General features: G+C 40.8%; 1 protein-coding gene across 4 annotated transcripts in view; it reads left to right on the top strand.

The window, feature by feature from the left end:
- The first annotated feature begins 3,923 nt into the window (after positions 1 to 3,923).
- Positions 3,924 to 12,877, top strand: part of LOC125709611 (lysine-specific demethylase 6A-like) — a 51,285-nt gene continuing 42,331 nt past the window's right edge. For 3 of the 4 annotated variants that reach the window (XM_048978221.1, XM_048978219.1, XM_048978218.1), the window contains exons 1-2: positions 3,924 to 4,444; positions 4,610 to 4,673. In XM_048978221.1, the coding sequence (XP_048834178.1) occupies positions 4,275 to 4,444; positions 4,610 to 4,673 (234 nt within the window). In that variant the 5' untranslated portion in view covers positions 3,924 to 4,274. Of the gene's footprint in view, positions 4,445 to 4,609; positions 4,674 to 4,786; positions 5,139 to 12,877 lie in introns of those variants that run through there. The other variant, XM_048978223.1, reaches the window with a different exon arrangement.

Raw genomic sequence — 12,877 nt, 5'->3', positions numbered from 1 at the left:
TTGTAAATTTATGAAAGTTGAACTGAGAAGAGCTGGGGTTGTTAATTTACAAATGTATGGCAAGATGATGGCTCCATCTGGACCTTCTGGAGAACAGACATTGATGCCATTCTAATGTGTCTCAGACTGTTTGTGGCCAGAAGAGGGAAACCTTTCCAACTCCTACTGGATAATGACACTAACTTTCTTGCAGGTGACTAAGTTGTCTGGAGCCAATCACTCTCAACATATTCCTCGTGGAATGCCATGACTCATCACTCCTACAAGCAGTCCATGATTCCAGGAATCCCCTAGGAAGCTGATTTTAGAGACTAAATCATTTACTTGCAAATCTCTCCAGTCCAGAATTATCTCCCACTACCTTCTACGTCTTCAGGAGAGACAGAAATGGGGGAAAGATGGCAGGAAACTCAGTATGGACCAAGTGTTCCTTGTTGTTGACCCACAGCCTCCACTCTGACCTGTCGGAAATGTGATTCACACTGGGTGCATCAGAGCAGCTGCTCTTCAGCCCTATACATGGATTTCCTTGAGGCCTGTAGCTCCATTAGTGTTGCTTCACAAACTCCCAAACCACCTAGGGTGGTCTCCCTCCCTGGTTCAAAAGTCTTGACAGACATTCAAGGGAGACTGCGTACAAAAAGGCCTTCAAGTTCCTTAACAGTGATGTTGTGTGTGGAGATTGTGATGCACCTGAATGTGCAGGGGTGCTAGAGAATGACAATCATCTGACTGTTACTCTGATAATCTAACCTGTGGTAGACAGACTGCGGTGAGTTACTGAATATAAAACCGCAGCCAAAAGCATAATGGCCTTACATTATCAAACCAGCATAACCAGAATCGTACACATCCAGTCCTTCTCCACCATATACAGAGGCTACTATAGCACTCACACAGTAAAAAAAAACTGCACTGTACATGATCTTAATTTTTTCATTAACCTCCACTACTATTAAATATTTTGGAGGTCTAGGGTGACAACTAGATTCTTACAGCTCACTAAAAATGTATCTTCATCTAACTTATCACACAGAGTAAATGAACTCATTTTTCAGATCACTGTTATAGATATTATCAGAACAAACTCACTTCAGACAGATTTCTTATTCGATACTAATTTTGCAAACATGCACCTCCACCCTTACCAGGGTTGCCATCTCTCACGCATCTGATGTGACACTCACACTTTTTGACTCTCACACAAGAAATCTCACAGCAAATCTATATTATTCCATTATAAACCTAAAACTACTTACATCAAAAACGTTGGAGTAGTCTGCAAACCCTATAGACTATTTACAATGTAATAAAACTGTTACATACATGTAAATGTGTGAGCAGACTTGTCTAGAATTGAAAATTTCACGCCGGCCAGTTGACCAAAGTTGACAACCCTGCCTTACATACAGATGCAATTTACTGAAATACTGAACTAGGTAGAGAAATATTGCTGTAGTGCAGTTTTATGGCACACTTTAATGTCCAACTTATTATGTGACAGATGAAAACAGCTCACAAACATGTCTAACATCGCCACTCATGCGCTGCCTTGTCTTAAGTGGGACATATTTGTTTTAATACTATGGTTCCTTAACATTGAAACACCTCACACACACATCCCATGTAGCTATGGAGCAGTATGTAAGCAGTTCAATGAGACTCTTTTACAAGCGAAGATTTTTAATGACTGAACACCCTATCAGCTTGGTAAATTACCTAGTAATTCGATTTTCTGGATAGTAGGAGCGAGTAATGATATAGATGTAAGTATATAAGCCACTTTTCCATTAATGTAATTCAGAAAAAAACTAGAGTATATTTATCATTTCTGTCATCCAGAAACTACCAACACGTATTCTATCCATTCATCCGTCTTCTAATCGCTTATCCTGCTCAGGGCCGCGGAGCTTATTAAGCCCACTAAGGTCAATTTATCTTATATTTTTTACATTAAGCGATAGTTATCACTGTATGTAGGTACTTGAATATGCGCAGCACGTATGTTAAACTGGGTATTTTATCGGCTGAATCGTATCTTGCCAGATGAGAAACAGTATTCACATTAAATCGATAAACAAACAGTGTACTGTAACAATTGCGTACTCTTTCGAGAATGGGGCAAAAATATTTATTGTAAAAGCAATTAATTCGTGCTGTTTTGCGATGTGTTGTTCGAAATGACTGTATTACGTGTTAACGTATATGACTAACTCTTCGCAGCTCTTCAGGAAAAAAAGCCTAGATTAAAAGTTGTTCGTCAATAGCACCCTGTTGAATTAAATTTGCATTAAACTAGTATTGCTGATTACGCTGTTGAGTATGGCACATCTTTATTGATAACTAACTACAACAGCAAAAAGTTGGTAAATGGAAAAATATGGGTATAGTACAACGATTGTTTGTTAACCTAGTTGGCTATCTATCTAGCAAGTGACCTACAATCAGCCATTTTGCACTGCAATAAATAACTATCTGGTTAGCCGGGATGCTAAGCATGATAACATTATAGCCCGACGCACCACGTACAGCGGTCTCTTCGGCTTTTAAAGGCATACTACAGTAAATCGCTCCTACACTGACAATCTCTCCTCAAGCATTAAATTACAGTTAACCAACACATATTTCATTTCGTTAGAGAAAGCAGCATGTCAATATTTTAAATATTAGTTAACTTAATATTATGAGCTCTGGCTCATCTTAAAGCACACTATACAGTAAGCAAAACGAGAGCTTAATTTTTATTATTATATATATATATACACACACAGTATATATACACACACACATAGTATTATATATATATATATATATATACACACACATATATGTGTGTGTGTATACACACTGAAAGGAGCTCATAGGAGATGGACCTATTAGTAGGTCAAGAAATGTAGATTCTGTTTATATTATATGAACAAATGAAAAGTGAAAGTCAACTCAATATGGAAATCAATCCCATATTCAGTTTTTGCAATTAATAAGATTTTAATATGACAAAGACAAAAAGCAAATATATAATTTCCATTTTGGTCAGTCTTAGAATACTTCTTAATACAATGAGTCTTTACCTAGGCTTCAGATTTCTGGACAGATATATAAAATCATGCTTCACTATTTGCACCTTGTAAGTAGTAAAGAACGGAGTGGCGTCAAATTTATTCTCTTTTACTGTTAGCAATAATACTTAGGAGTGCTGTCCAAAAGCAATGGCCCGGAGTATCTCACTTCTCCCTCAAAAACAAATATGGCAGTTTTATTTTGGTACATTTAAATATATGTAAATATGCAGAACTAGTAGCATCAACGGTAACTTTATTATCGGTCGGTATTGCATTATTAATAAAGCATTTCATTAACCATGTATGCGTGCAGTGCCGAACCAATAAATACAAGTAAAATACGATATTACTGTGACGCTGGTGTTAATCTGGGCCAAAAACACGGTTTAATCAGAGAACGGATAAAACCGTTTTCCAATATTTTATGCACAGACACCTTATTTCCAATGTACCAGCATGCGGAAAGTTACCTTACTAATGCTAGTTTTACTTCTCACGAAATCTACACATACGGGAAGTATTTTTTTTTTAAAAGGAGCAGAATATTACAACTCCCTATTTGTGAGTATAGGCTGGCGCAACCTAACATGCTGCTTAATGCCCCGCACAGGCCGCACCGTAAATGACAGGGGCTGCAGGCAATGGGCTCTTTGAAAAAGGAGCTACATCACAAGAATGCGCAATAAAACACCAATCGAAGCTGGCGGACTGGCTGCGCAAAGTTGAGCGTGTATGTTTTTTTTATTTAATAAAATACTCCCCTTGAAAGTTTATATGAGAACCGAAGCCACAGAGAAAGGAACCCCCAAGACAAGACTGGTCACATGCCGACGTGTGACGGTCGGCATTGGCTGGCGCGAGGCGGAGAGGGCGTTTCGACGGCGGCGGCGTGGGTTCGCCTGTGTGACACAATTACAACAACTTTGAGCTGGTGATCGGGGGGAAGTTTGTGATATTACCAAATTACACCTTTTTGAAACCCTGCATCAGCAGCGCTTAATGCATCCTGTGGCGTCGGCTGCACGGGGCCATCTACGTATAACAATGTGAAAAGGATAGCAATTAGGGCGATTTCTTTATTACTTAAAGGATCTACAGCTCAATTCTGGAAAAAAAATCAGTCCTGGGAAAAGTTGTTTTTTTATTTGATTTATTTTGTTTGTCTCCCCCGATTTTGGTGGATTTTTAGTTTTCCTCCTTGCCTGAGTTTCCATGAAATCGTGCGGAGTGTCGCTGGCCGCCGCCGCCTGCGCTGCTGCTCGGAGCCTCGGCGCTGCTGGTGATGAGGAAAAGAAAATGGCGGCGGGGAGAGCCAGCGAAGCCGAGGAGGACTCTCTGAGGCTGACGGCGCAGGAGAGGGACAGCCTGGCCGGCATAGACAGGTCAGAGAGGCTTGCCTGGGCTGCGACCGTATCTCTGTCTCGCCGTTTCGTGCCCATATTCTCGCAGCGGGGCGTGTGAAACAAAAAAATTAAATAAAAATGAAACGCAGACCCCCTTCCAGAAAGTAACGCGGAGCCGCCTGTGTTTGTCTTTTCTGCTTGCAGCTCTCTGTTTGGATTTCATAGGCTTCATGAAGATGGCGCCAGAACGAAGGCCTTGCTGTTAAAGGTGGGTATGTCAGAAGAGGGGCTGCAGGCGGCCCGTTACCGGGACTCTCGCGCTTGCGGTGCTTTTTAACGCCTCTTTATATTCGGCCCGTCGTGAAATTTAACCGACTGCTGCGCGTTCGGCTCGACTGGCTTCGGACCAGCAGCTGGACTCGCGCCTGTAGTGCTCATACCCCCCTTCGCATTTACGAATTATTTTTTGCGCTAATCCATCACCATTACGAGGTGTTTGTGCGGACCGTTGGCAATAGTCCTGCCGGACGTACCGCTTCGCCCCAGTGGACGGGGGTAGCTGTCTGCCCTGGAGAGGCACCGACCGGACATTATTATTTTTTTGACACTTTGCGAGGTCTGACTTAAACATGCTGGCTGGGGGGGGGGGCACTAAATCCCCGCGTGTCTCGATGCCTTGAATTTTGGGTAAATATACAATGCGAGGTGGTTCGAAATGCAGCCGGGCATCAAGGTAACGTTGTCGCTGATCAGGAGGCGAATTTTGGTGAACTAGTTACTGGCAGGGGTGTAGTGAGTTAGTTAGCTGTGGACGGTGCCTTTTGGAGTTAGGAGGATGTAAAGGGGGTGTTTGGACCAAAATGCGTTTGACGTTAGCATTACACTGGCGCTTATACGAATTGTGTAACTAGCCCTGTACCTCGGTGTGTGACAAATAAAAATCTGCGTGTAATGACGGCGCTGGCCTGTCAGGGTCTGTCGGCCCTGTCCCGGGCGACTTTGGACCGATGCCGTTAAATGCTCTGTTTATATATATTATTTAAACACACTCAGATTTGACTAGCTGGCCATGACTTATGTAGTAATGGCTGCTCGAATCGGCCCAAGATGGCGGGACAGGGAGAAGAGGGGGAAATTAAAGATGAGAAATATCGCTAGGGACACGGATTGATAATGTCCAGCATGGAGGAGTTGGGCCGACGGGTGCGGGGGTACTTCCTAAGCGCCCCGGAACGCGGTTTGAGTCGCAGTGGGTTTTTTTTAAACCTACTGGGGGGTTGAATCCCCAACGCGGGGGGGCGGGGGTGGTGCGTCGCATCCCCGTCAACCTGTGGCACGTCGGACACCGAACAAAGGCCGCTTCGGAGCTGTGCTCCTCCGGGGGGCCGGCCGCTGTTTCACATGTGGAACTCGGTGGTGGGACTAGATGGCTAAAAGGGCTTTGACGCCCTGTCTCTGCTAACTCAGAAAAATGGTGTGTTTATAGTAAGGGTGTATATAAGGACTAGAAGGGTTTTTTGTGTAGATTGTCTCTGTGTATGTGTATATATATTTGAGGAGGAAAGTGATGTACGTGACGAGCAGTAGAACGAATAATGTCTAGTTGGTCTCCCATTTTAGGGATATTTTTGCATTTTAATTTCAGTATGAGAACCGATAGGGTTAAGGTAGAATACCCAATGCATTGTGCAGTTTTTGATATTAAAATATGCAAATCACTCGTAAAACAATTTAATGTATGAATGTTATTGTTCACATACGAAAATTCATTGTAAGCGTTTCTTTTAGTATTTAATGAATAAAAATGCGGCTTTTTAAACGTGTATGCAGTTTTATAAAATGTGTACTTGGGGATGTCTGTTGGCTTTGTTTGTTTTGGCAGCTATTTTATATTAGTTGTTAAGGTTGACATGTGGAGGTCTGGTAAAAATGAGGAAATGCTTTGAGAATTTGTAATGAAAAGCTACAATATATCAATACTGTAACTTCTGCAGGAAGCATTATGCCAGTGGCTACCCCTCTATAAAAAGCAGCTGAACGGAAAAGGTTTAAGTGTCTGTCTGTGGGTGTGCCGTTTAAGTTGTGGCAGTACCTTTTGCCCCACGCCTGGGAGTTCTGCCAAAGTGTGAAGCATGTGCATCTTTGTTTACCAGTTGTAAAATTAATTCCGACAGCTTAATTTTTAAGAAACAGTTAAAAATGGTGTCTAGCTGTCACATTAGCCTGGTCATTTGACTTAATGATGCACAGGAAATATTTACCTTTTCGTTCCAAAATTGTTACACGGTATCGGTCAGTTAATCTTTTTTTCTTAGTTGTATTCTTTTGAAATGTTGATCAAGTTTTCAAAATTTCAGGTTTATTGCTACCTGTGGCCCCACATAATTACAAGTGCATTGACCCAAGTTGTGCAGACACAGGTCATTTTGCCAGGAAATATAAAATATAAAATAGTATGTGTTCAAAGGTTTATGATTTAGTTTCAGAAGTTTCGTCTCATAAATAAACATACACTGGCTTCTTTTGTAGTAGCTATTTTAAAGTTTATTATGACCGCACTGTACTTGTATTCAACTTTTCCTTCAAGTAAATGGAATTCATCAAACTGAAAACTGTAAAATATGGATGTCTTCTTGGAAAACCTCAAACTGAAAGAACCAATGGTGAATGCATTGCTATCATTTTTATGAATGCTGCTAGAAAAACATTTCAACTGCTGGTTACATAAGCAAGCATGCATAATATCGGTTTTGAGGAAGAGGAGGTATTGTATGTTTAATGGAGTTTATGGTAGGGAATAAGCTATGGGCTATTGTCTGAAATGCACGAAACACAAATGACTAGTTCCACTGCTGTTTGGGAGAAAATGCCTTGGATCCACCTGCCATTTGTGACTCTTCTTTAATCGCTACATGCACCAATATGGCTTAGTTGAAAATGTAATTGTAAGGCTTTCGTTTTGATATGTGCCATTGTAGTCTGTTTCTCGTTGATAGAAGAGCTGGTGCTGCCATAAAGCAAAACAAAAAAATGGATACAAGTCGCTATACTGAGATCCGAGGAGGCATAAAACATCAGAAAGAGGGCATTTTCATTTTTCTCCGTATGGTCTTGTCTGCCATGTAATGCTTTGTTTCGACTCCAAAAGGCATTCTGACTCTGACTCTCTAAAAATGTCTTGCCGAACCTGGCTGTCAAACTTTCGTCATAGACTGAATGCTTTGTGCTATTCTCTCCTCATGTGGTTCCATAAGGACTCATGGCTATCTATGTGTTATGGCGGCATTTGCCTTGTTGCTTTTGAGCTAAAATTCATACCATTATGATGAATGTAACTTGAGACTAGTTGCATGGAAGGCTGAAGCTACTATCAGACTCTCCCCTTTTCACTGCCTCCTAGTTTTTTTTGTAATGCCGGCTTTTTGCTTATTAAATGTATTGACTGACAATCTCTTGCCATAACATCCTTACAGCCACCCCATTACTTTGAAGGAGGGATGTCTGTTCCAGTCAAGCTGGTAGCTTTCTTTAGCCATGACAGGATATGCTGCTTTGTTCAGCATTAGTGGTGTCCCATGACAGGGTATGCTGTTTTATTCTGCATTAGTGGGGGGGGGGATCTGTCATTCACTTCTGGCTGCTGTCTGTCGTTAATGGCATTGGAATTGGCTGAGAGATGAAGGCCAGCAGAGTCTCCAGCAGCCTTCAAACCTCTTTACTGTAATAATTCTGGTTGAGCCATGCTGGGGCCCACGTTTCCAACCTGTTTGTACCTTTGAATAATTTACTGATGCAGTTTAGCTTAAGTACATTACTGAAGGGTGCACTGGCTGAGTGGTCTTTTCCTTCATATTCCAACCAGTGTTTGTCTATTGCTGATAAATATTCAGTTCAAAATAATGCTATACCCTCAAGTTTTTTTGTTTTTTTTTTAATTATGTGGCTTGAGTCAAAATAAGTTAGCCTGGTTTTATTTTTCATTTGGGGGGGAAATGCTTAAAGTATGTGAAGTTTGAAATGTGGGCATTTCCAGAATGCAACTCTTGCATAAATTGAGAACCCTTTGCTTACAGTGTTGTACACTGTGTTCTTAAGTGAGGGAGAGAACATCTCATGAAGAGTAACTACATATATACTCTTCTTATTTAATGAATATGAGGTCTTGTGATCCCATCTATTGCCTGGTCATGTGATAGGACAGGCTGCTATAACCTTAAAGATTTTATGGTGAAGCTTTTGGTGGTTCTCTATATTGCCATTTTATTGACAAATGACTCGTTCTGAGATGTATGCCATTCTAGCACCTTGTAGAACTTAGAACTGCTACTTTCAGGTATTACATTTATGACCTTCACTGTTGTGTGGGATGTGAAAATGGTTCTTCTCAAACGTAGTCTAGACCAGAGGTCTCCAACTCTGGTCCCGGGGAGCTACTGTCCAGTAGGTTTTCTATCCTATCTGGCTTCTGATGAGCCACACCTGTTCTCAGGTAAATACCAGGAACAGGTGTGGCTCATCAGAAGCCAAGTGGGACAGAAAATCTACTGAATAGTAGCTCCCCAGGACCACAGTTGGAGACCCCTGGTCTAGACTTTAGTGTTAAGATACGACCAGTGTGTTCGTACACTTTCCTGATGATTTTATTACGAAATGCTTTTCAGTGCACATTGTTGCATGTTATTGCTTAAATTTATCATTAATGAAATACTTGGTAATACTGTAAAGAAATGGTGATCTCAGGATTGCGGAATCACTGAATTGTGTCAGATTTTTGCAGATCTTTCGTTTTTCTTTTTCCTTAGGTTGTGTTCCAAAGATGTCATTAACCTCCCTGTACACTTGCTTCCTACATGGCCTTCTAAATGTCAGCTGTAGAATGATCTGTTGCCCCAACAAGGTGATGGTGGCATTTGCTGTGCCATTCGGTTTGGCCCTCTGTGAAATGTGACAACGGTGACGATCTCTTTTCGGTCAGGGAACGTTCTGGACAGGCCACGAAGAATCGTGAATGAACATTCAGGCAGATATCATTTTCAAGTACTAGATTAAAGGATTAAATAGATTTTTTTTTTTCATTCTTCAGCTGAAAATGATTCACACAATCAAACTAATTTGTTGATATTTATCATGGTACATCTTTTTGTAATGTGTGCTATGTTGCAAAAGTGCATTTCTCGGAAAATAATTGGTATGGCATTTTTAAAGTTGTTTCAGTTTTAAAGTATACCACTTACTCTGAATGCCAGGCGTAGCTTTAATTGTTTTCTTTGAAAAGATGATCTGCATGTAATGTTTGGAAAGGCCCATCCTTTCAGTTCAAGGCCATGGCAGTAATCTGTAACAAACTTTTTAAAGAACTTCTTAATATGCATTTGTTTATTCAACCCTAAAGATCATCCTGAAATGTGGACTGGTAAATGAGCATGTTACCATACTGGACGTAGTCTCCATTACGGCTGGCTGTTTACTGGTATTCGCTGAAATTATATTCCTCTCAAGGGATTGAGCTCGCTGAAGGTTAAAAATGAAAACGAAATCTGGATATTGGAGGAAACGTTCGATTTTTTTCGATTTTAGCCTTGCATTGGATTTTTATTGGACATTTAAGCCTTTGTCCTTGAAACAGCGTATCGAACACATGCTGAAAACCTCCTGCCTTGTTAATTTGAGCCACTCTGTTTCGGAGGAGCTCTGGTAAGAGAGGATATTTGCCTTATTGTTTTTCGAGTTTCTCTGGGCAGAATTGTGGGAGGGACAATGCTTTTGTGCCTGGATATGTTTCATTAATAAGTTAAATTTAAAGATTTTGGGTTTTGTATTAATGTTTATTAATAAAATGTTTTGTGCAACGAAGCTTCGTGTAATCTCAATCATAGCGGGCGGAAACTTTATGCAAACTTGTTAGCCAAGAATAGTGTTAAAATAATCGCAGTTGGGTTTGATTGCGGTCTCAGGGTGGGGGTAGGAGAAGAGTTAGCCTGTTAATCGTAAGGAGTCGGATGCTTTGGCATGTCATCAAGATACATTTTGTGTGTTTGGGGAGGTGTTTATGCTACCAGAGTGTATGTGGGTGAATAAGGCCAGTAAGGGCCAGTTAAGAAGGTAAAATGATTGCAACCAAGCTGTCCTCCTTACTGTCGACTCTGGCCTGAGTCGGTGTTAAAGCATTAGGGAACAAACTCGGTGGCTGTTGTATGCAGAGTTACACTTTTGAGGATTTATTGTTTAGAAACTGTTAGGCTGTTGGCTGCTGCTCTGCACACAGGATGTGAGCCACCCCCTGGTTATATAGGAGAGATTTGCATAAGCGCTGTGTAGTACTCTTTCTTGTGTGTGGCATGCCCACTTGAATAGCTTGAACTCAAGCTTTCCCTACCGAAGGCCCCAGAGAAGATTTCTGACTTGCTGTTCAGTCGGCAAAGGCTTGAATGGCAGCCGGTGACTCTTCCTTCCTTCTCTTTGGGTGGAGAGTGGCTCTCTGGGTTAGTGACAGTAAAGTTGCCCGTTTGAATCCCATGCCTGTCCGAGTAATTTTGCTGATGGGCCTTTGAGCAAGGCCCTTATCCCCAATTGCTCCTGGGACTGTCTGATCCTCACTTGTATATCGCTTGATTAGTTTCTGCAAAATTAACATAAATATAAGCAGTTTGTACTTGGATGTAGAAATTTTGGCCAGAACCAATAACCAGTATATTTCTGTCTATTACTGATACTGGTAGTCGGCTAACCTCTGAACTCCACAAATCTGTAGTGAAAATGATGTTGGAAACGTTATTACTTAAGATTTTATGGAGGTATGTAGTGACCACATCATATAATGCAGGCAGTGAGACATCAGTGAAGTAGCTCTGACGTCGGAGACTTTAGTGAGGGTGCAAGCGGTGAATGTGCTGACGAAATCCCTCATCCTCTGCTATGGAAAATGGCAGATTGTCCAATGCAGTCGGCTCAATTGTTTTACTCTTGTCTTTAGCTCTGGTGCTACTAACTTTAAATGTTGACTAAAGTCTAAATGTTGGCCTGCAGTATCAGCTACGATCGAGGCATCAGACTGATACTTCTGTCTTGATTTTTTAAAAGTATAAGCTGTGATGTTAACTGATATATTGCTCACCTCTACGTAAAACTGTCCTCGTTCTGTTTATGCAGACTAAGTTCATAACGGGCTAATTTGAGGCTCAGAGGGTTGACCGTGCAAGTTTCAGCATTTTAGTTAAGCGTGCAGGAAATCTTTTTGTGAGCTGTATTTATTTCTAGGGATTTTACTGTGTGTGTGTGTGTTAGTCACCTTTTTTTCGTGCATTTTATCTGTGTGAGCATGCAGGCCAGATCTACCTCGCTATTATGCGTGGTTCACTCTTGACACTGCTTGCTTGACTGTTTGCACTTATTTGTAATTCATTCATTGCTCTTGTGAAGATCAACTGTTTTTGGATCATTGTTACAATGCACAAGTTCAGTGCCTGTGATGTCTTTAGGCCATGAAATGGTGCAGTGTGAGTGATGTGCTTTTGACAACATGATTTGAACATTGCATTTCAACTTGGCCAAATATAACTGCCTTAATGGAAGCTTTTGGAAGTATTTGAGTTGATGTGCTTTAACAACATTTTCATGTTTAAATTTAGACTCATGATTTATAAACATTTGTATAAATAACTCTTTAAAATAAAATGTTGGAAGTGTTTGTTTACCCCAGGTCTTTCTGGGTAAGATTAATTCTGCCTTTTGTACTTCCTGTCTCACACACAGCATGGCGAATCACATTAAATTGCCATAGGAACATGTGTATAGTTATGACTCATCTAAAACACATGTGAGTCATTTACAATTATAATGTTATTGTTATATTGGGGATGGGGCTGGTGCAGTTTGAAACATTCATTTATGGAATGCTGGTGCTGTGTGATGTAATCTGTAGTGAAGACAGCCAGAAAGCTTGAAGCTTTTGTGCATCCTGTAAGTCTTTGGTATATTTTGCCTTATAGTTAAAATGCAGAGGTCCCTGTAATTTGGATGCTGAAGATGATTGTGGGATTGACTCTTCATTTTTGGCGTCAGGTTGATTTGTGCCAGTGAGGTATTTGTTGTGAAGTAGGCTTGAGCGGTATCTTTTTTCATACAGTCATACCTTCTGCACATTTCACCCTGGTATATGGTATACGATGGTATTAAAAATGTATATTTATTTTTTAGAAAAAGAGAAACTTGTATTGTGTAGCATGCTGTACAACTCCAGAAACTGAGCACTAGGGAAACGAGGAGACAAATCTGTAAGAATCTGTTGGGACGCTGACTTTTTTGTCTAATGCAGATGTCTTACACCCACAATTTGATAAGCAGATTGCTAGTATGCCTAAAATATTAATTAGGTGTACTGTGATGCCCAAAGATGAAGAGTTAAAAAGATCATCCTTCGTTTATTGACACAGCTGTTGCTGTCTGATCTGCAGTTACATGCACACTAAGTTT

This window comes from Brienomyrus brachyistius, chromosome 16 (assembly GCF_023856365.1).
Source record: "Brienomyrus brachyistius isolate T26 chromosome 16, BBRACH_0.4, whole genome shotgun sequence".
NCBI classification, from domain to species: domain Eukaryota; kingdom Metazoa; phylum Chordata; class Actinopteri; order Osteoglossiformes; family Mormyridae; genus Brienomyrus; species Brienomyrus brachyistius.
Note: the sequence above shows the minus strand (reverse complement) of the source record. Positions and strands in the feature narration are given on the sequence as shown.